At 46.9% G+C, this 23,366-nt stretch overlaps 1 protein-coding gene across 2 annotated transcripts in view; it reads left to right on the top strand.

Annotated features, from left to right (window-relative positions):
- Positions 1 to 16,873, top strand: part of AAR2 (AAR2 splicing factor homolog (S. cerevisiae)) — a 20,319-nt gene extending 3,446 nt beyond the window's left edge. For both annotated transcript variants that reach the window (XM_010829219.1, XM_010829218.1), the window contains exons 3-5: positions 1 to 386; positions 4,703 to 4,932; positions 15,553 to 16,873. In XM_010829219.1, the coding sequence (XP_010827521.1) occupies positions 1 to 386; positions 4,703 to 4,932; positions 15,553 to 15,720 (784 nt within the window). In that variant the 3' untranslated portion in view covers positions 15,721 to 16,873. The remainder of the gene's footprint in view (positions 387 to 4,702; positions 4,933 to 15,552) is intronic.
- The last annotated feature ends 6,493 nt before the right edge of the window (positions 16,874 to 23,366 follow it).

Here is a 23,366-nt window from a genome sequence, read left to right as displayed (position 1 = left end):
TTATCCCTACACCACGCTCAAGAAGTGGATCTCCCTCACCAACTTCATCAGCGAGGCCACCGTAGAGAAGCTGCAGCCTGAGAGTCGGCAGATCTGTGCCTTCTCAGAGGTGCTGCCCGTGCTCTCCATGAGGCACACCAAGGACCGGGTGGGGCAGAATCTCCCACGCTGCGGTGCCGAGTGCAAGAGCTACCAGGAGGGCCTGGCCCGGCTGCCTGAGATGAAGCCTAGGGCCGGCACCGAGATCCGCTTCTCCGAGCTGCCCACACAGATGTTCCCGGCAGGTGCCACGCCGGCTGAAATAACCAGGCACAGCATGGACCTGAGTTATGCCCTGGAGACTGTGCTCAGCAAGCAGTTCCCCTGCAGCCCCCAGGACGTGCTCGGTGAGGAGGAACACGGCTTTGAGAGTGGGCCAGGGGAGGGGTGTGTAGCCGAGCGGCTTGAGAATAGGGAGTCCCTTTTTGATTATTTAGTCTAGTGGTTCCTAAACCTGGCTAGGAGGGGGTCTTACCCAGAATGCTTGTTAAAGGAACAGATTCCCAGGGATTTCCCTAGTGGTCCAGTGGTTCAGAATCCGCCTTGCCATGCAGGGGACTTGAGGTCAGTCCCTGCTCGGGGTACTAAGATCTCACAGGTCGCAGAGCAGCTAAGCCCACATGCTGCAACTACTGACCCTGTGCACCACAACAAAAAATCCTGCATGACACAACTGAGACCTGATGCAGCCAAATAAATAAACAATATATATATATATATATATTTTAAAGGTACAGATTCCCAGGCCTTACCCCTGGAGACTGATTCAAGAGATCTGGAGTAGGTTCCCAGCATTTTACCTGTCTGTCTGCCTGACAGACAAGTGCTGTAGGTGAACCTGATGCAAACAGTCCCGTGTCAGGGAACCCATAGTGTGGCCTCGCCTGCCCACCACTACATTTTACAGATTGAGGTCCATAGAGGGAAGGGATTTGACTGCTAAGTGATACAGTTGAAGTGAGACCGGAGCCCAGGGCTCCCGGTTCCCGGCCCATCCGTGTTCCTGGGAGCCTTCCACCTGCCCCATCGGTTTACTCTTGACTCTCAACCAGAACAGTGATTTTCTTTTCACTGTTACAGTCTTTATTGTTGTTTTCCCCCCTTATTACAAAAAATAACATATTTATCCTTAAAGGAAAACAAAAATGAAAGTCCAAATCCCACCACCTGGAAATAGCCATCTTTGTTCACTTTGTTGTACTTTTCTTTCTTTTTTTTAAACTAGAAACACAGAATGACATTATATAATGATAAAGCACCAGTCCACAAAGAAGACATAGCTATTCTAAATGTGTGTGCAGCAGACAACAGAATTGCAAAACATGTGAATGAAAACTTGATAGAATTGAAAGGTGAAATAGATGGACCCACAACAGTTTTAAGTCTTCAACACTAAACTCAAAAATTGATTGAACAATTAGATTGAAAATCAGCAAATATTTATAGAAATTCAACAATAGCATCAACGAATAGGATCTAATTGATATTTATAGAACATTCCACCCAACAACCTCAGTATATACATTCATTTCAAATCCTTACAGAACATAAACAAGTATGACCATATTCTGGGTCTTAAAACAAACCTTGACAATTTAAAAGGAGTTAAATCATACAAAATGTTTTTAAGATACATACACATTTTTAAGGTACATATTTGTATGTATTTCTCAGTTTAATATGTTTCTGTTTCCTTTTAGTCTTTTTATTCAATTATACGTTTGTGTATATATGATATTTTTACAAAAACAGGATTACAGTATATTATCCTATAATCTGCTTTAATATAAATATTATTCCATGTCACTGAAATGGTCACTTCTCTTTAGTGGCTACTGAACTTCCATAGTTATTGGACCAGCCCCTGTTAATGAATCTTTTAAGATGTTCCTGGTTTCCTTATTGTAAGTGTAAGAGTCTCCTGGTGTGCCCTTCTGCATATTTTGGGGTTGAAATTGTTGGATCAGAGTGTGCATGCTGCCAGGAGAAGGTCAGGCATCTTTGCTGATGAGGTTGTGGCCCATCACCTTTTGACATGGCATTTGACGTGGTGATTTAGCAAAGTCCTCTTCTGACTGGATAGTTGAAGAATGACTTCCTGTTTCAGTTTATATTTCTTTGATTACTAGTGACAGCAAACTTGTCACATCTTTAATAGCTATTAATATTTTTTCTTTTACAAGTCTAATATTTGCATATTTTTCTATTGGAAGATCAGTGAGAATTTTGAATATAGGGCCTTTTATATAATAGGCTCAGCTGATAAAAAGGGACAATTTAAGGGTGTGTATCTATTTTCATTTAATAAGTAACACTTGAAATCCTGGCTTCAAAATGAACAGAAATCCTGTTTTCTACCTCCTAAACATTTCAGTTCTTCAAAGTAATCTTGTGAAAAGGTCTGTTGGAAGGATCACTGTATCTTTATGACAGCTCTTTGAAATTATTTCTCATCTCAATTTAATTTTAGACTAAGCCAGAAATGTATAAATTTAAATGAATGCCCTAAATTCAGAGAAGCAGCTCGTATTTCCACAAACTAACCAGGTAAAGCCAACCGAAGAAGCAAATCATTAACCTCTGTCATACAGAGGAAACGTGACTATATTTTGAAAATATTGATCAAATGTCTAAAACGTCTAGACCCTGTAGCTATCTGCTCAAATCAAACTTAGTTCCACAAGCCTGGGAACAGAGAACTAGTTTTTCCAGGGCTCCAGAAGTGACAGAAATTGGACACCATGTGTTTAAAGAGGTGTTTAGTGTTGAGTACATTTTTTTTTTTAATTTTGGCCACACCCCACAGCATGTGGGACCTTACAGTTCCCTAATCAGGGATCACACCTGCCCCTCCTGCTGTGGAAGGCAGAGTCTTAACCACTGGACCACCAGGGACGTCCCACATCTGTTCTTTTTATGGCCCACGTGTGGATATACCACAGAAGTCCCCCTTAAATTTGAAGCCAGAAAAAACATGTCTGATCAGCAACAGTATATCTTGGCACCCAGAGACCCAGCTGCTCATCCAAGACAATGGCTTCTGGACCATCAGGTCTCTTTGCGACAGGGATCTGCTGGGAATGTGGGAATAATAACTGAGGTTTCTGGAGTGCTATTTTGCACCAAGCGTTAACGCTGAATGCTTTATACGTATTGGGCTGGCCCAAAAATTCATTTGGGTTTTTCCATACGATGTTATGGAAACGCTGGAACGAATTTTGGGGCCAACGCAATACTGTATCGATTCACTTAATCTCTACTGCATCCCTCAAATAAGGAAACTGAAGCATAAACAGATTAAGTAGCTTGCCCAAGGTCACACAACTGGGAAGTGGTGGAGCTGAGACCTGAACCCAGGCAGTTTGGTTCCAGAGCCCATGCTCTTAGTCACAAGCTGCTCATAGCAAGCAAATCATAGAGCTCTATGATTAAACAAACAAAAAATTTGGCTGGCAGGCTCACCCTGGAACAAGTACTCATGAATTTTCCTGTTCTAGAAGGCCCTAGAACTATTCCCACCCAACAGAAATCTGTTCTATCTTTCTGTTGTTCAGTTGCTAAGCATTAGATGTGTGACCTTGGGCAAGTCTCTTGACCTCATCTGTACACTGAGGCAAATACCCCCTTCCCTGACCACCTTATGGAGTTGGGCTGAGGGTTCGGTAGTGTTACACAGCCTTTCCCTGCCCTGAAGCAGACCATCTGCATCAGACTCACCCGGGAAGCTTGTTAGAGCTACAGATGCCAAGGCTCCATCATCTGTCCTCAACCAGGATCTCTCGCAGTGAGGCTCGGGCAGCTTTATTTTTCCCAAGTTCTAGTAATTCAGATGGGCAGCCAGTTTGAGGATCCACTTGGCATAATGTCCACAGACCCATTTTGTTAACTTGTTAAATGGTAGGTAAATACTCAGTGTGCCTCTTCTCTTGCAATCTGATCTTCAGATCAGATCAGTTGCTCGGTCATATCCAACTCTTTGCGACCCCATGAATCGCAGCACGCCAGGCCTCCCTGTCCATCACCAACTCCCGGAGTTCACTCAGACTCACGTCCATTGAGTCAGTGATGCCATCCAGCCATCTCATCCTCTGTCGTCCCCTTCTCCTCCTTCCCCCAATCCCTCCCAGCATCAGAGTCTTCTCCAGTGAGTCAACTCTCTGCATGAGGTGGCCAAAGTACTGGAGTTTCAGCTTCAGCATCATTCCTTCCAAAGAAATCCCAGGGCTGATCTCCTTCAGAATGGACTGGTTGGATCTCCTTGCAGTCCAAGGGACTCTCAAGAGTCTTCTCCAACACCACAGTTCAGAAGCATCAATTCTTCGGCGCTCAGCCTTCTTCACAGTCCAACTCTCACATCCTACATGACCACAGGAAAAACCATAGCCTTGACTAGACAAACCTTTGTTGGCAAAGTAATGCCTCTGCTTTTCAATATGCTATCTAGGTTGGTCCAAAACCAGTTGGGTTTCTCATGGCTTGAGTTTATAGCAGTTCAGCAAACGTTTATTGAGCAGCTGCTAGGTGCAAAACCCCATGCCAGGCTCTGGAGGAGTGACAAGGCTAGACAGCCACTTCTGGCTGAGGTCCAGTGGCTCTGATGGCTTAGTAGAGTCAGCCAGCACCCCGCTCCCTCAGGTTCATCGCTCCTCTCTGCACCTTTCAGGTGAGCTCCAGTTTGCCTTCGTGTGCTTCCTGCTGGGGAATGTGTACGAGGCCTTCGAGCACTGGAAGCGGCTCCTGAACCTTCTGTGCCGGTCAGAAGAGGCCATGGTGAAGCACCACAGCCTCTACGTCAACCTCATCTCCATCCTGTACCACCAGCTCGGCGAGATCCCTGCCGACTTCTTTGTGGACATTGTCTCCCAAGACAACTTCCTCACCAGCACCTTACAGGTGAGTGGGCTTCTGGCTGACACCCAGGTGGATCAGAATGAAGGCCAAGGTGTGTGAAAGCACCCACAGAGGCTTACATTTCTGTCTCTTGCTGTTCTTTCCTTGGGGCTTCCCCAGGGACTCGGTGGTAAAGAATGTGCCTGCCAATGCAGGAGATGCAGGTTTGATCCCCACTTTGGGAAGACCCCCCAGAGAAGGAAATGGAAACCCACTCCAATATTCTTGCCTGAGAAATCCCATAGACAGAGGAGCCTGGTGGGCTGTAGTCCAAGGGGTCACAAAAGAGTCGGACACGACTTGGCGACTGAACAACAATGCTTTCCTGAGCCAAGCTTTCTTCACTTCAATTTCCTAATCATAGACTATTCCCTGGTTCTCTTTCTCCTACTCAATTGTAAACTCCATAATGCCAGAGACCCTCTCTCTGTACCCTCTTCTCCCTGCCTCACCCCAACATGCCTAGCAGTGGGGCACTTGGAATTTGAATCAGCCCCACCCCTCGAGCAACTGCACTCAAAACAGTTTTTCTTTCTCCTGGCCTAGAACTGTGAGTTGCTGCAACCCAGTAGGACAGAGTTTGGAAGCTAGTTATTCCCAAGGAAACATCTGCAACTGCTTAGATCTCATTTAAGCACGAAAGTAACTTTGATTTCCTGTTCAAACAAAATGTGCCAATTTCTGCAGAGATTCTCTGATAGAAAAAAGTGAAATTTGCTTTTAACTCAGCAATTAAATTTTCATTATGAGTGGTAATTAGGGAAGAAGCTTCAAACAACTTAAAATCTTCATCCTGTGCTATTTCCTCCCTTTGCAAACAGATTAGCTCCCTTTATGTTCTTGGGACAGCCTCTGTCACTCACGTTTTGTAACTTTCTCTAGTGTAGAAGAGGCAGAGCTGCAGGCTGTCAGTTTCCATACTTTCTGTTCCAGGACTGCTTTCTTCTCCCTGTGTGGGAGACCCCCATAGGCCTACCCCTTGAAAGGGGGCCGTTCACTCATCTCCCACTCCCACGCATGGTAAGGGGAGGAATGAACAGTCATGAAATGCCTGTTGACATTTAATGGGCACCATGCTTCTCTGTCTATGTGGGTTCCCTCATTTGATCTCTCTGGAGCACCATAAGGCAGGGAGGATTATTCCCATTTTACAGATGAGAACACTGAGACTTACAAAGGTTAAATCATTCACATAAGGTCACACAACTGGTAGGTGGCAGAGTCAGGATTTGTACCCAGGCCTGAGCCTTGATTTCAGGCCTGTGCTTATGCCCCTACGTACTGAATACAGTGTCTCTCCCTCTGGAAAGAGTCTTGATTGACATTAGTGGCGACACCATCAGGGGCCTGTTTCTCAGACGTAAAGAACACTTTTCTAAAACCAAAATGCTGTCGCAAGAGTCCCTGTGATCAAGCAGCTGCGATAAAACTCTGGATGTTGAAGGACATGTGCAGACGAGGGATGAGTCAGGCAAGCTGATGGTTTGAGCCTGGCATATTCCACTTCATACAAGTTATAAAACTGCCCTTTTATTGGTTTTTGATGTAACAGAGAAATTAAATCCCTTTATTCTTCCTCTGCAGGGGAAATCCGCTCCACAGTTACTGGGTTGTGGGTTGCAGAGCAGTAGGAGGCCTCAGCCTGCTAACCTGCCTCTGGCAGTGGCTGTGGCCCGCGGGAATACACACTGCCCTTGCGATGTGCATTAATGCTGTCGCGCAAACACAGGAGAGCCACACTATGTCACTGGCTGTCCCAGCCATTGTCAGCGCAACCAACAGCTGAGCTCTAATTGCTGAGGCTTTGTTGCCAGCGATGATTTATGAAGCAGAAAGGGCCCAGCTGGATTGCTCAATATCCAGGTGGGGTGTGCAAAGCTGATGGTTAGAGGCATTCTGTCTTTGGAGTTTTCACCAAGAAAATTCAGTGTCATTATTTGGAAAAATCCAGGACACGTGCCTTTTAAAAAATAAATCAGCATCTGTTTTTGCGCATCCTTTCTTTATGTACAACATTCTTCTGAAAGTGTTGAGGGACACATACGTGAGTTACCCTCTTTCTTGGAGGTACAGAACACTTTTCTGAAGCCAGCATACTGTTGGGAGTCCCTGTTATCAGGTAGCTGACGTATAACTCTGGAAGTTGAAGGACTTGTGCGGTGGCTTCACTTCATTGATTTAGCAGGTATTTGCTGAGCACCTGCTGTATACAAGGCTCTGATCTAGGATGGGAAATATAGCTATGAGCAAGACATAGTCCCTTGGAGTTTATGTTTTGGTGGGAAAGTAAACAAATGAATTAACCAAATGACTCCAGATAGCATTAAGTGTTTTAGAAGGCAGCACCATTTCCCTAACCCAGGCCTTTTGGTCTCATCTGAATTGCATCAGACTTTACAAGCTTCCGTGTTTATCCCTATTAATCCGTCTGTCTCGCACTCTGCCACCAAAAGGCACCTGTGAGCCTGGCTCTCTGTGGTCCTTACTGCCTGCAAACCTAGGTCACGAGGTCCATGCTGATCCTGCTGCTAACCTGTTCTCTGGCGTCTCCTTTCTTCCCTTTTCCCCATCAACCGCAGCGGCAGTGGTCTCCCTGCAAGTCGCCAGACCTGCTATGTTGTCTCATGCTTCCCTTTTATTTTCTTAACTGTAAAAAATACATAACGTGAGATTTACCCTCATAATAATTTTTTAAGTGTGCAGTTGTTGTTCAGTCACTAAGTCGTGTCTGACTCTTTGCAACCCCATGGACTGCTCTGTCCTCTGCTGTGTCCTGGAGTTTGCTCAAAGTCATATCCATTGAGTTGGAGATGCTGTCTAACCATCTCATCCCCTGCTGCCCGCTTCTCCTTTTGCCTTCAGTCTTTCCCAGCATCAGGGTCTTTTCTAGTAATTCAGCTCGTCACACCAGGTGGCCAAAGTATTGGAGCTTCAGCTTCAGTATCAGTCCTGCCAGTGAATATTCAGGGTTGATTCCCTTTAGGATTGACTGGTTGGATCTCCTTGCAGTCCAAGGATACAGTACAGTATTGTTAACTATGAATAGAGTGGATCTCTAGAACTTTCTCATCTAATACAACTAAAACTTTATACCCATATTTCACGTCTTCTTAACTGAACCTTGCTTTTCTCCCTGCCTGCTGTGTACTCCTCATCCCACAAGGTGCCCACTAGGCATCGCTCTCTGTGGTGCCATCTCTGATCTCTCCCTCCTTTCCATACTATTAGCCTGCTTTGTACTTGTCACTGTTACACGGCACAGGCTGTGTTTGCTGAAATGTATGTATTGTCTGTCTGACTTCCCCACTAAGCCATGGGCTTTTTCCAGAAGCCTACTTTTTGTCCATCTGGTTATCTTCAACACCTAGTTGAGGTTTAGCACTTATCTTACTTTGTGTTACTGGGTGTTTTTAGATGGACACAGCGCATAATTCCTGTGACAGTGTAAATAGATGACCGTGCTACAATACTGTAAACAGTGAAGTCCGATCAAAGAGTATTAGGAGCACCAGAGAGGGTTGGTTGGTTGGTTCATTCACATGGGTTGAGATTTAAGAGATGGAGGGTCAAGAATGGCTTTTTTGTAAAGGGGGGCATTTGGCCATGAGCTTTAAGGATGACACAGATTTCAACGGGCAAAATGTGGAAAAGATATTACAAAAGTTTGTTTCGCTTTTTCCATGGTGAGTTACACTGATGCCATCTTGGCACTGAGATCCAGTCCCCCCACACACAGGCACTCACCTCCGGGTGTTTGTGAGGGAATGAATCAGCCCATAAAAGCCTTCCTCAGCAGTCGCCTGCTCTCCCCACAGGTCGCCAAGTGGAAGCAGCTTTCCTACTTCAGAGTTTAAACGGCTGCTGCCCACAGGGAGGGACTGGTGTCTGTGAGTGAGCACTTAGCCACATTAGCTTGGGTAAAATCAACCATGTAATGCCCTCTGCCATTAGAGGCCCCTTTGAATAGATGCCACTGGGATTTTTACAAATCCCGTGGATTTAGCATGAATAAAAATTATTTGTTTTACAAAAATAGATACAGTTTTTTCTTTTACTTAAAGCAACTTGAGTCATCATGATTTGTTTAAAGCCAATGAAAGGATAATCTGATTTAATAGTATGTTATAAAGTGAGTTATGTACAAAATAAGAATTCTTATTGCTGATTGCATAGCCTTTAGGCATATAGTCATGTAACCTTTTTTTTTTTTTTTAAATACTTTTAGTCACAGTAGGCCAAATAGGCTTTCCAGCTTCATTTCTTGCCAGTATTCTAAATACTGTCCATCTTTAACTCTCAAGGGAGAACACTAGCTCTGACAATGTCTATAGCACAGGCACACCTTGGAGATATGGGTTCGGTTCCAGGCTACCACAATAAAGCAAATATTGCCCAAAGTGAGTCACATGAATTTTTTGGTTTCCCAGTGTATATGAAAGTCATACACTGGGACTTCCCTGGTGGTGCAGTGGCTAAGACTCCATGCTCCCAACACAGGGGGGTCAGGTTCGATTCCTGGTTGGGGAACTAGATCCCACGTGCTGCAGCTGAGGCTTCACATGTTGCAGCTGAAGATCCTGTGTGCCATGACTAAGTCCCAGTGCAGCCAAGTAAAGAAATTTATTTTTTAAAAGTCATATACTGTCATATACTATAGTCTATTAAGTGTTTAATAGCATTATGTCCCAAAACAACCTTAATGAAGAAATACTTTATTCCCCAAAAAATGCTAACCAGCATCTGAGCCCTCAGATCAGATCAGATCAGATCAGTGGCTCAGTAGTGTCCGACTCTTTGCAACCCCATGAATCGCAGCACGCCCGGCCTCCCTGTCCATCACCAACTCCCGGAGTTCACTCAGGCTCATGTCCATCGAGTCAGTGATCTGAGCCCTCAGAGAACTGTAATCTTTTTGGTGGTGAAAGGTTTGAAATATTTTGAGAATTGCAAGAATGTGACATAGACACAAAGTGACCAAATGCTGTTAGAAAAATGGCACTAATAGACTTGCTTCATGTAGGGTTACCACAGACCTTCAATTTGTAACAACATGCAGTGCCGTGAAGTGCAGTACAACAGCGTATACCTGTGTTTTATCATCACACCAGCCATGATGAACTCCACCCACCTGCTCCTACACCTCCTGCTGTCAGCTGTCACCTCTGCACATTTCCTGTACATGTTGTGTTTAGCCCTCACAACAGTTTAAGAAGTTAAGCATATAATCCCATTTTACTGATTTCCTTACTGATGAGGAAACAAATAATTTTGCCCAGGATTGCCAGAGCTGGTGGATGACAAGGCTGAACTTTAATTCTGAATCTCCCATATGTGATTAGTGCCCCAGATAAAACATCCTAAGTTCTTTAAATTGACCTTAGAAAGCATGATTGCTGCTGCTTTTTGTCTTCTTGATAATCACTGTGAAGTGATAGTCTTGCTTTTAACACCACTTTCTTCTGCAAGTGAAAATAAAATGTCCTACCTCTGGCTAGTTTCATTCTAAGTTGAATAATCATCTGGGAGTTTAAAAAACTAGAAAATTGCATCTTTTTGGTCTAGCCAAAAAATAGGATAAGAAGTGACTCAGCTATCTACTGTGGCATTTGGAATTTCTCAAGGTGACCTGACTGAACTCAATTTATTTAACTTGGGTTTAAAAGAAAGCTTTCACTTTTCTGACTAAAATAATTTACAATTTTACAATATATAGACTTAATGATAGATGTATTAATACCTTTTTTTTTACATTTGAAGAAAAATCCCCAATGGGTTTGCTTTTAGTTTTAGATAAATACAGATGTTTGTAAAATGTTTTTTAAAAATATCCAGGGTTAATATTCCCATATTAAGGTGATTCATTTCTCAGTGATTTTAAAAAGTTTACTGTTTCACAGTAACCAGATCATTACTAAATTTACATAAGAAGGCATACAATTGATCTAAAAATAAGAGAATCAAAGTAAATTGTCTAAACATCTGTCTCAATGTGAAACTCTAAATATCTCCTCTTCTGAATGGTGAATTTTGTAAACTCTTGGGACAAAAATAGATCAGTGGGTCCCAGGGCTAGGGACAGGGGAGGATTTGATCCCTAAGGGACAGCATGAGGGAATATTTTTGGAGTGATGGAACTGTTCAATATCCTGATAGTGATGGGATGTGGGCCTTTAAACTCATAGAACTAGGTACCAAAAGAAAAAGCTATAAACAGATATTTATCTGTCTTGATTATGTCATATACTGGTTGCCTGGGTATATTGTTGTTTGTTGTTTAGTCGCTCAGTCGTGTCTGACTCTGCGACCTCATGGCCTGTAGCTTGCCTGGCTCCTCTGTCCATGGGATTTTCCAGGCAAGAATACTGGAGTGGGTTGCCATTTTCTTCTCCAGGGTATCTTCATGACCCAGGGATCAAACCTGGGTCTTTTGAGCATCTCCTGCATTGCAGGCAGATTCTTTTACCACTGTGCCACTGGGGAAGTCAGTGTATGGATGTATACATTCATCAAAATGAATCAAACATTTTAAGTGGATGAATTTAATTGTAAGTAAATTATGCCTCAATAAAGTTGGTTTGTTAAAACAGTGAACCTGGACTGTGCCCTGGGTCTTGGAGGCCCACAGAAGGCACAGTTCCAGAAGAACCTGGTCTCCAGGCCCCTTGGCTCCCCACAGGCACTGCTAAAATATCAAGGATGGATTAAGTCTGTGTCAAGACAAAAAGAAGGTCTTGGTAGGGAAGAAGGATTTCAGTTTCCCTACTTGGACTGCATCTTGCTTGACATGTATCACTTGCTCAGCATTTATCACCATCCTCATCTGTACAATGGGAATAGTAATTTCCTGTCCTCCTACCTCCAGGTTTGTAGCAAGGATTAGACTGAAAGATTCTTCAAAAAGGACATAGCACTTTTTAAATCTGAAGCCTTATTTTTCAGACTGAAGGCTTCTGTTGTACCTGCCTAGAGTTGATGTTGCCCCGCTGGTGATGGGGAGTGTGAACGATGAGTCTGAGCCCAGCCTGTTTCAGTCCCTTGCTGTTGGCTGTTGCTGAATGCGGGGTGATCCCTCCATCTCATTCATATCCATTCAGGGAGCATCCTGTGGGCTCTAACTCTGTGCCAGGCCCTGGGCAATCTGCCATGTGGGTCACATGGATAATTAGGGAGTGACCTCTACTCTGAAGGGGCATAGATCACAGATGCAAGCAGAGAGGGAGAAATGCCATAAGGGAAGCTCAGGCGTGGTACTGGGGGAGCAGAGGTTGGAGCAGTTCCTTTCAGCTTGGGCTTTTATAAGAGTCCTGTCACAAGGAGATGGCCTGTGAACCAGTGGCATTCAGGGGCCTTGTAAATAAGCCACCTCCTCCCCAGGATGAGTCCCTTACTCTGTCCAGCACCATCACATAATTATTGAGCAATCATTTGGTGCAGGCACTGTGCCAAAGGAACCCAGAAATGGATTTTCATAGAACCTATGGTTGTCTTTCGTTCATTAAACATATCATGGGTCCTTTTTATATGTCAGACTTCATACCAGGGGAGCGGGATGCAGGTATGTAAAGGAGTCAGCGCTTTGGAGTTGCTCCTCATCTCTTGGGAGAGCTCAGTAGTAAATGGATTAGCACTGACCGAGAGTGAGACTGTGTCCCATGTAACCCTGGGCACCAGGGGAGCGCAGAAGAGCACCTGGTCCATCCGTGGTCTGGGAAGACATCCCAAAGGGGTGGCGTCTGAGCTGAGCTTGGGTCACTAGTAGAAAACAGTAGGTGCAGGAGGAGAAGGCAGGGGTGGAAGGGGGCTATAAGCAGAGGGAATCGCCTGTGTGCGCAGAAACACAGAAGAGATGATGGAGCATCTTTGGGTTGCTGCTCAAGGCAGCTGGAGAGGAAGGACTGTGAAGCGAGTAGCACAGTGTACCATGTAAGGAGTGGAGGCTTTTGCTAATTGAGCCATCAGGACCCCTGGAGACAGACCCATGAGGGTGCAGGGCCTCCAGCGCTAAGGCCGTTTGCAACAAAGCTTCTCTGCTTCCCGAACCAGGCCCCTCCCTGAGTTCAGCGCTCCAGAGCAAGCTCCATTAGCCGCCTGCAGACAGGCCGCCGGCTTCCCCACTGCCCACTGGCCACCGAGCTCGCACAGCCCCTCTAATTAGTTATTGATCCCGTGTTTTGTTGTGGCTGTGCTTCCTGCTCCTGTGTTTAGTCGATTCTCAAGTAATGAAACCAAATTCTGTAACCCCCCCACCTTCTGCCTCTGTACCCCCTCCCCTGTCACTTCTGTCCCTGCTCCCACCCGAACAGAGTGGCTGCAAACAAAGACTACAAACGTGAGCCTCACGCCACCTGCCAACGGGAAGGCAGTGGAGCGGCAGGCGGGAGGGGGTTGTCTCTAGAAGCGGCTGCAGAGTCCACCTGTTACCTTTGTCAGGTCAAGACCCCTGGAGCCCATATTCCTTCCATGGTGGTCTACGGCCACTGGGGCACGAGGGTGACGTGGATCAAATTGCTGCTGTCACCCTGATGCCGCTTGTCTAGGGTGGTCTTGCAGGGAGCCAGTGAGTAGTCTGGGAAAACTACTTCCTTTCTGGTAATTTTGACCCAGGCATTTAACTCCCCTTAGCTTCCGTTTCCATAATAGAGTTGGACACAACTGAGTGACTTCACTTTCACTTTTCACTTTCATGCATTGGAGAAGGAAGTGGCGACCCACTCCACTGTTCTTGCCTGGAGAATCCCAGGGACAGCGGAGCCTGGTGAGCTGCTGTCTGTGGGGTTGCAGAGTCAGACATGACTGAAGCGACTTAGCAGCAGCAGCAGCAGCAGCAGTGTGTCTTCCCAGGGCCTTGTGAGGATCTATTGGGCTACTCTGTGAAACTTCTTTGAAAATAGTAAAATAGTGTGAGGAGGAGAAATGAGTTTGCTATCATTCTTAGAAGGGATTGAGATCCAGGACAGTCTGAAATGGAGTTTCAGATGTAGAGAAAATTACTCTTGTTTGCCCCTGCCCGCGTTTCCGCTAGTCATAAAGAATCCACCTGCCAATGCAGGAGACGTAAGAGATGCGGGTTCGACCCCTGGATTGGGAAGATCCCCTGGAGGCGGGCACGGCAGCCCACTCCAGTATGCTTGCCACACCCATTTGGGTTGCTGTTGTGAACAAAAAGAAACAGAAAATAAAAGATGTTAGAGATGTTGGATTGCTGATGGAAATGTAAGAATGGCACAGCCACTGTGGAAAACAGTATGGTGGTTCCTCAAAGCATTGAATAGAATCACCTTATAATCCCACAGTCCATTCTGGGTATATACCCCCAAAGAATCAAAAGCAAGGCTTCTGTAAGAGATATTTTTAGATTCATGTTCATAGCAGTATTATTTATAATAGCCAAAACATAGAAACAACCCAAATGGCCGTTGATAGATGAACGGAAAACAAAGTGTGGTATATACATACAATGGAATATCATTCAGCCTTAAAAAGAAGGAAATTTCTAGTGCATGCTATATGAGTGAGCCTTGAGGACATTATGCTAAGAGAAAGAAGCCAGGCACAAAAGGACAGATATTGTATGATTCCACTTATATAAGGTACCTGTTGGGGATTTTTTGTTGTTTTTTAGTCGCTAAATCATGTCCTACCCTTTTGCAGCCCCTTGGGCTATAGCCCACCAGGCTCCTCTGTCCATGGATTTCCCAGGCAAGAATACTGGAGTGGGCTGCCATTTCCTTCTCCAGGGAATTTTCCCAACCCAGAGATAGAACCCACATCTTGTGCATTGGCAGTTGGGTTCTTTTACCACTGAACCACCAGGGAAGCCCCATGAGGTACCTGGAGTAGTCAGATTCATAGAGATTGAAAGTAGAATGATAGTTACCGGGGGCTGGAGGAGAGGGGATGAGGAGTTAGTGGGTATAAAGCTTCAGTTGGGGAAGATGAAAAAGTTCCAGAGATGGTTGCATAATAATGTAAATATACTTAATGCCACTGAACTGTACTCTTAAAATCGTAAATGGTATATATATTTAGTGTATGTATTTAGTACAGTGTTTTAAATGATAATTTTTTAATGGTTAAAATGGTATATTTTGTGTTATGCATATATTGCCACAATTTAAAAAAAATCAAAGACCGCTTTTAAGGAGACTACATACCTCACATTGTATGCAGTGCGTACCCACACCTGGAGTCCGTTTAGACTAGAGCAGCAGTTCACCCTCAGCGGGTTAGGGCCTGGGGCTTTTTACGGGACCTAGGGGCTATAAGCCCCCCACACCTTTCTTAGCACCAGCTGGTGTCGCTGCTGCCTGTTTTTCTAAGTTCCTGCCCAGGTGCCCAGTAGATCTCACCAGAGGGCAGGGCCGGGTGATGGCCCTGCTGGCCTTATTCTCAGTGGGGCATCTCTGCCCAAGACAGTAATTTTCCATTCCAGTCCTGCCCCAGCTTCTCATCTGGGCTTGGACCTTCTTTCTTGGTTTGGGGGAGAGCACAGCAGGTGTCCTGAGTCTGTGCCAGCAGCAGCTGATCCTCCCGCCCCAGAGAGCCGAACACCCGAAGGAAATTTCCACCACTTTCTCAGCCCCTGCGTGTTCTCAGGAGTGACTTCTCCTCTGTTCTCTGTAGGTTTTCTTCTCCTCTGCCCGCAGTGTTGCTGTGGATGCCACTCTGAGGCAGAAAGCCGAAAGGTTCCAAGCTCACCTGACGAAGAAGTTCCGGTGGGACTTCGAGGCGGAGCCTGAGGACTGCGCCCCAGTGGTGGTGGAGCTCCCCGACGGTGTGGGGACGGGCTAAGTGGGAGAGCTCTCGGCCAGGGGAGGCCCCTTCCCCACGGCTGCAGTCCTGGCTTCTCCATTCACCCATGCAGCTGGGACCTGCTGGGGCAGGAACCCTGCTAGGTTCTGAAAGATGGGGCCAGAATCCCCTCCTTCACCAATAATCAAGTCCCTTCAGTGCCAGAGAGGCTGCTCCCCATCTAGCAGGCACCTTGTGGGTTTCCTGTCAGCCAGGTTGTGGTGCTAACCCAACTGAATTCCACACGGGCTCTTGGGAGAGACCTGCCTCAGCAGCAGTCTACTTCCTTCCAGAAGAGAAGCTGTTGAGCCACAAGCCCGAGATTGCTTATTCCATAGAGTGGTTTCAGGAAACCCTGGACTGCCCAGGAGTCTGAGATGTCAGTTGTTGACTTTTTAAAAGTTAAACACAGGGTAATAGGGAAATGAGCCAGAATTCCTGCCTGCCTCTTGTGGATGGGAACACATCACAGAAAACATGGGCCTGTGACCTCTCTGGAGCCCCAGGTTGAGGAGGGCGAAATAAGACAATGGGTTAAATCTGGCGAGTGGTCAGCTCTTGCAGTCTCTGAAGTTCCTTGCTCCTGTCCAGAGGTCCCAGTGGATAACCTTCAAGATGGTTGTGGCCCCTGAACTCAGAGGCCTCGCTAGTGCCACTCACCTCCCACCTGTTCCACTCTGAGGCCTCAGACCCAGAAGTGGCCCTTAGCAGCCCTCCCAGATGGCCCTGTTCCTCACCAGAGTCACCACGACTGTTTCTGATGACCTGGAGATTCAGCAACAAAGAGAATGGTTCTTGCTCTGGACAGGCTTCATTGGCCTCCTGGAAATTCTGCATCTTTATCCAGAGCTCTAGAGATGACCTTGTCAGCTTGGGTCCCCCTGTCCTGCTGTGGAGACCACAGGAGTGGATGATGGTTCCTGTTTCCTGGGTGTCCTGAGGGGCTCGCCCATCACGCACCCAGGCCCTGGCACCCTGGCCTCACACTGCTGTACCTTGATGAGGGTCCCTGTCCCACTGCCTCCCAAGGCTGCGGCTCACACCAGGTTTCTGAGTGAGAATCCCCACTGGTTAAGACTTTTAGTTCCACTTGTTTCCTTGGAATTGTTTTTCCAAGAGCATAATGTACATTAAAGTCTTGGAGTTGAGACCAAATCCCTTTGTGTGAGTCTCTTGCGGATGCACAGGGCCCCACGCAGTCAGACACTGTCCTGAGCCACACATGTCCTCCCCGCCAGGTGCCAGAAGACCCTGCCCACCTCTGCAGGCTCTGAGGAGGCAGGCGGCCAGCGACGTCGCCTGTCACCATGGGGCCTGCGGGATGAGCACACCAGAAGGAGGGATCGAGGCCCTGTATCTATCTAGTAACTAGCAGATTCACCTTGTGTGGGTCTGCTATTCTTTTTCTCCCCAAAGCCCACTCATCAGAACTACCTGGGGAGCTTGTTAAAAGTGCAGATTCCAAAGGAATGAAGCCCTGATCCGTTCAGCAGCATACATGAACCTTGAAAACACTGTGCTGAGTGAAAAAAGCCAGCCACCAAGACAGCGTGTCCTGTGATTCTGTTCGTATGAATCGTCCAGACTGGACAAATCCGAGGAGACCAGGGATGAAAGAGAGAAATGGGGGATGACTGCTAATAGGTACCAGGTTTCTTTTCAGGATGATGAACAGGTTCTGGAAGTAGATAGTTGGGGCGGTGGTTCAACTATATAGTGAAAACCACTGAAAGTGCACACTTAAAAATGGTAGATTTTATGGTGTGTAAATTGTCATTTCAACTTTTCGAAGTTCAAGCTTCTAAGTCCCACCCTACAGAAACTAAGACAGTCAGTCTGGATGCGGCCTGGGTTCTGAGGCACGCTCGGTTTTGACTTAATACCTAGAAGTAACAGCATCGCAGTTTAGTACTTGGAGCTCCATTGAGACAAGTTGCTCCCGATGACCTTGTCAAGGCAACACCTGGAAGCTGGGCCACGTGACCTTGTTCTCTAACCTTGTTGGTCTCATGTCTATACAGACACCCCTCTCTGCCCACCGACACAAATGGGTTAAGGAAAGGTAGCTACAGTTTAGAAGTACTCTGTTCTGTCACTTAATCCTCACAACAGTACTCTTATTATCCCCAGTGCTCTTATTATCCCCATTTTGCGGATAGGAAAATAGGCTCAGAGAGCTTCATTTTACCAGGGCCCCATAGCTCATAAGGATTGGGGCAGGAATCAAGCCAAGCCTGTTGGTGCCCAGAGCCCATGCTCTTCACTGCATCCACTATGATTTACTCCTTCCCTACCCTTCCCTGTGCAGGACAACCTTCCTCTCTCTCTGCATCCCCAGGTCTAACCTTGGCCCTGTTGACAGCCAGCTGTGTGACCTTGGACAAGACACATACATTCTCTGGGCCTCAGTGTACTTACGTATAAAGTGAGAGGGTTTGCTTGGAGTGGAGATTTCTGGTTTAGACACTCCAGTCTCCTTCAGACTCCCTCCACTTAAAAAATGGACCCCTGTGTCATTTTAAATGTTTTCAAAGGGAAACTACATTCACACGAGGTAATACGGCTGAGCTGACAACAACAACAACAATAGGTCTCTTGTTTGGGGCTGGAGTGACAGCGACACTGTGTCTTCTCCTGCTTGTCCCAGCTGGCAGTCCTCTGTGTGTCTTTGATGAATAAAAAATGTGAAAACAAATTAATTATTACTTAACACTTGCAGTGTTTTTGGAAGGCAGAAACCTTGAAAACCATGAACCAGTGGCATCACTGATCTCTAAGCTCCCTTCCAGTTCTAACACATTTAAAAGTGAAGCTATTGGCAGGACCTGGCCTGATTTTCAAATCCCCTCAAATGTAGGCCTCCTGGGGTCTGGCTCTTATTTGCCAGGCTGCTTTATCCTATTAACAGAATCAGCAGAGGTAGCGATTCCCCAACGCCTTCCGCTGTCCCTGTGACAAACCCTGCTGCTCCGGGGCCCCGCTCCGGCTCATTTCTCACCACTTGAGGAGGGGAGGAGTTCCCCGCCACTGATTGCCTCTTCCCACCGGTAATTACTTTCCCAACATCATCCCCTTGTAAATATTATTTAATATTCTCAGGGCTCTGTGACATGTTGGTTTCTCCAACTAATCAGACTCTGGCTTGACTGAGATGCCATCCCCTGCTGAAACGCGGGCTGGAAGAGCAGAGGATGCCGTGGCAAAGCCATCGCTGAGTCACGGCTGCCAAGACCAAAAGCAGGACGGAGCTGGGCAGCTCACCTGAGCTACCTGTGAATACTGGAGGCAGTGCGGTCCTGTGACTCCGCAGAGCCACCCCCGCAGGCCATGGCACTGCTTTACCCAGAGCTCACCACAGCTGGGCCAGGCAGCCTTTGCAGTCGTTAGGCCCTTCCAGTCCCTTCTTCTGCAGCATCCAGTGTCTGTCTCTGGGGCTGGCTTGTTCTCCTCACAAACCCTGGGCACCTGCTATGGACTGGCAGGGGGCCTCCCTGCTGAGATGGGGGTTGAGGACCAAATGTAATGTCAGCTGCTCCCTGCTGAGGGGAGGGGCAGGAGCATGTCCAGCCCCTCCCCCCACCTGCTAGGCCTTCTGTCCTGTGTCCTCAATCTGGGGCTCACCTGCACAGACTCAATAGATGTCTCTGGAAAACAAGGATCCTCAGGGTTCTCAGGCTGTCAGTTAAAAACCCTTGGTGGGAGGAAGGTAGGAGAAGTCAAGAGGCTTCAGTGCAATGTCAGATGGCCAGTTTCAAAGCAACTGCACAAGGGCACCATCCTTGCATCTCTGTCTTGCTTCTTCCCTCCCCAGATTGCTCTGTTTTCCCTCTCTCTGCCTCCAGACGTCTTTACCTGGCTCAAGTCTGGGCTCTGCCTGGCCAAGGGGGATGCCGACAGATGGAGTTTCGTCTTGAGGAGACAGAGCTGTGGAATGAGAAGCAGTTGGAAGAAAAATGTGGGACCTTCACCCAAGAACAGAGAGGCTGGGAGAGCTGTCTTGAAAGAGGAGCTCTCTGCATCCTTCAGAAGGCAGAGCAGAGACTCCAAACTGCAGGAGGCAGAGCTTGGCTTCCCTTCTTTACCCAACTCACACTTTCTGAGCGCCTGTCCCTGGGCGCTTACATTCCAGTGAGGTGAGGGTTGGGGACAGCAGGCAATAAGCGTAATAAGTAGACTACAGACTATGTGAGTTGTGAGAAATGCTCTGGAAAAAGAGCAGAATGAAGGAAATGGAGAGTCCTGGCAGGGCAAGAGGACATGATGCAATTTAAACGGGGTGACATTTGAGCCAAGACTGGAAGGAGGTGAACAAGTGAGCCATGCAGGTATCTGGGGCAAGAGTGTTCCAGGCAGAATGAACAGTGCGTGCAAAGGCCCTGGGGCAGCAGCGTGTCTGGCGTGTCAGAGGAGCACCAGGGGGTCAGCTTTGTGTGAGTGTAGTGATAAAAGCAAAAAATGGAAGGAGAGACCATCTCCAACTGTGCAGAGGGATCAGGTTGTCCCAGGCTTATAGACTGTGGCAAGAATGTTGCATTTTACTCAGTGAAATGGGATCCATTAGAGGATTTTAAGCAGAAGAGTGACGTGGTCTGATTTTTGTTTTAACAGGATCACCAGCTGCCCTGTTGGAAATAGACTGCAGGGGAATGGGTGGAAGCAGGGAGACCAGTAAGGAGGCTGGTGCAATGGAGCGGACGGGTGATGCTGACTTGATGAGGGTGGGATCACGTGTGCATGCTAGGGCTGGACTCATGACTCAGATCAGGGATGTACTGGATGTCTTTCCAGGGCTCTTCTACCCTGATAATCCCTCCTCTTAAGTCTCAGAACCTGGGCAGACTACTGACTCATTGGGTCCCCCACACTACGAGTCCCCTGTCAACTCTCCCATCAGCGATCTGCCAGTCCTGCCAGTTCCCAGGTGTCCATGTGGTACCTTAGTGCAGGTGGGGCGATGATCAAGGGCTGGGGAGGAACTCACAGGGATTCTGGGTGGTGGGGCGGAGGCAGGGCCTCGACGGCTCTGTTGAGAAACCATAAGTGAATCAGGGCCACCGTAGGCTGTGCTTGCACTGCCAGCACCCGTGCGGCTGTTCTTCTTGCTAGTGCTTGACGAGGAGGGTCACGCTGGGTTCTCACAACTAACAGAAAGTCAAGGGTTGTTGGTACTAATTTGTCCTGGACAAGAATCATTCACGCACCCACTTCCCCCAGGGGATGTCCGTGGACTTCCAGGGGACTAACATGAACTGGCGTGGAGTTGAGGGCCTCCCTCCTCACAGCTGGGAACGTGTTGGGAATGAGCTTCACCTTATTCCGGCCGAGCTCCAGGTCTTTGAGGAAGGTCTTATCATTCCTTATTGTGTAGACAGGAGTCAAGGTGAGAGAGGTGAGGCACCGGCGACCGAGTCTCCAAGCCCGAATCCCAGCCTGAGTCCAGTACAGCCCTGCCATCACACAGCTCTCCTTAATAAGGACGGTTACATAATCTGGGATAATTACCAGTGGATCAAGGCTGCCAGCCTGGTAACTGGCAGTGTCAGCCACTTACAAGAGTGGTGGGCAGGCCCCGCTGGCCTCTTGGTTCATGACAGCTGCTAATGTTTCCACCCAGACTCTTAGTGTCCGGATCTGGCCTTGGCCACGATGGACTGACTGGTTCAAGCGAGGTGGCACCTGGGTGTGGGAGGAGAGGGGGCAGCATTTGGTCCAGAAGAAGGCTGCTTCTAGCCTGTGCGGACCACTGGGGCCCCCAAGGGGCTGCTCAAGTCTGGGGTACGCCTGAGCCGGGGCCTTTCCACCCTGTCCTGCTAGAGTTGATATTGAATTTGCAAAAGGTATTTGCTTGAGAGAAAGATGCTTTGAGATGTGGGGTCTGTGAGGAGCTGATAAAAAACCTGGACTTCCTCTGTGGACCAATAAGCTGTTCTATTCCAAGTCGAGGAGCCTGAGGGCTTCCCTATTGGCTTAGATGCTAAAGAATCTCCCTGCAATGAAGGAGACCCGGGTTCCATCCCTGGGTGAGGAAGAGCCCCTGGAGAAGAGAATGGCAACCCACTCCAGTATTCTGGCCTGGAAAATTCCATGGACAGAAGAAACTGGTGGACTACAGTCCATAGGGTCGCAAAGAGTCGTACACATCTGAGCGACTAACACACACATGTACACACGTCACAGAGGAGGCGACGATAGAGAACAGGATGTCGGGGATTGAGGGGGTGTCTCCGTGGAATATTTTGAATAAAGAAGGCTAGACCATTGTTCATTTTCCCTTTTAGAAATTGTCTATGTATGTCCTCTGCCCATTTTCCTGTTGAAATCTTTAAAAAATTTTTTTTAATTTCTGTAAGATGTTATGGAAAAACTCGAATGAACTTTTTGGCTGACCCAATAAAATATGCATTTATCTTATCATAATAGATCTTAACATTACAAATATTTCCTGCAATTTGCCTTTTAATTTTATGATGTTTTAAAATGTATACTTTTTTATGTCAAATATGTTGAACTTCTTCTTTTTGATTTGGTCTTTTACTGCTTTAACAATTTTCCCCACTGCTTTAAATGCTTAAAAGTCCATTCCTGTATTAAGATGAAATATATACTAACCTATATTTTGTTCTAGTGTTTCTCAGTGTTTCCGTTTTTCATTTTGTATTTTGCCAGAGTCAAAAACCCTGTTTCCTTGGCCTCACTTAATCCATCCCCACTCCTACCTATCACACCTCACATCTGCTCTTGATTTTTCTCTCCAGATTTTAAGTCCTAACAACCATTTCACGCCTCCAACCTTGTCCTTTCCTTGGCCACCGAGGGCTTCTCAAAAGCCTTCCTGATCCCCTCAGAGCATTTACAGCCAGAACCACACCCATATCCAGCCCTCAATATTATAGGCTGGTGACGTGGAATGCTTTTCTTGTTGCTTCCCAAGGCTAGAATTGTTTGTTCACGATTCTGCACTGCCTTTTTCCAAACATGGAGCTAAGGGCATCAATGCTTTGTTGATTGAAGGATCACCTCTCCCTCTCTGAGAAGGTCCCATCGCTGTACCCTAGAATGGCCAGTAGCTGCTCTTTGTAGACTAAACAACCTATTTCTCTTCACCCCTCTACTCATGTCAAGCCTCCTTTGCTTTGAGGAAGACTTTTTCTATTCCACAACATCTTTGGTAGGCATGCCAATCTTGTTCCATCCTTCCACCCTCAGAGACAGACACACAGCTTCAGCTAGACCACTTGGCATCTTCCCTGGGATGCTTCTTCTAGAACGTGCAAAAAGATGCCGCATACTTTTGGAGTTATGGTGTAGAGGACTCTTGGTTGGACCTAATAGGGATCATCATATCTATTAAAAAAAAAAAAGCCCTTGCACCAGAAATGAGGGTGAGAATAACACAGAAAGAAGCTGAATTGAGAGATAAGCATGAGGAAGAGAGCCAACAACATCACTGGAACATCTGAAACCAACCCCACTTGCAGCCCATCATCCCCAGTATTCCTCCAAATGAGCCAGTATGCCTCCCCCTGCCCAGTTTAATTTTGTTGTGGTAATCACTGCAGATGGTGACTGCAGCCATGAAATTAAAAGACGCTTACTCCTTGGAAGGAAAGTTATGACCAACCTAGATAGCACATTAAAAAGCAGAG

This window comes from Bison bison, unplaced genomic scaffold (genome assembly GCF_000754665.1).
Source record: "Bison bison bison isolate TAMUID 2011002044 unplaced genomic scaffold, Bison_UMD1.0 scf7180017864500, whole genome shotgun sequence".
In the NCBI taxonomy this organism is placed as follows: domain Eukaryota; kingdom Metazoa; phylum Chordata; class Mammalia; order Artiodactyla; family Bovidae; genus Bison; species Bison bison.
The sequence above is the reverse complement of the archived record's forward strand: the minus strand, read 5'-3'. Positions and strand labels throughout refer to the sequence as shown.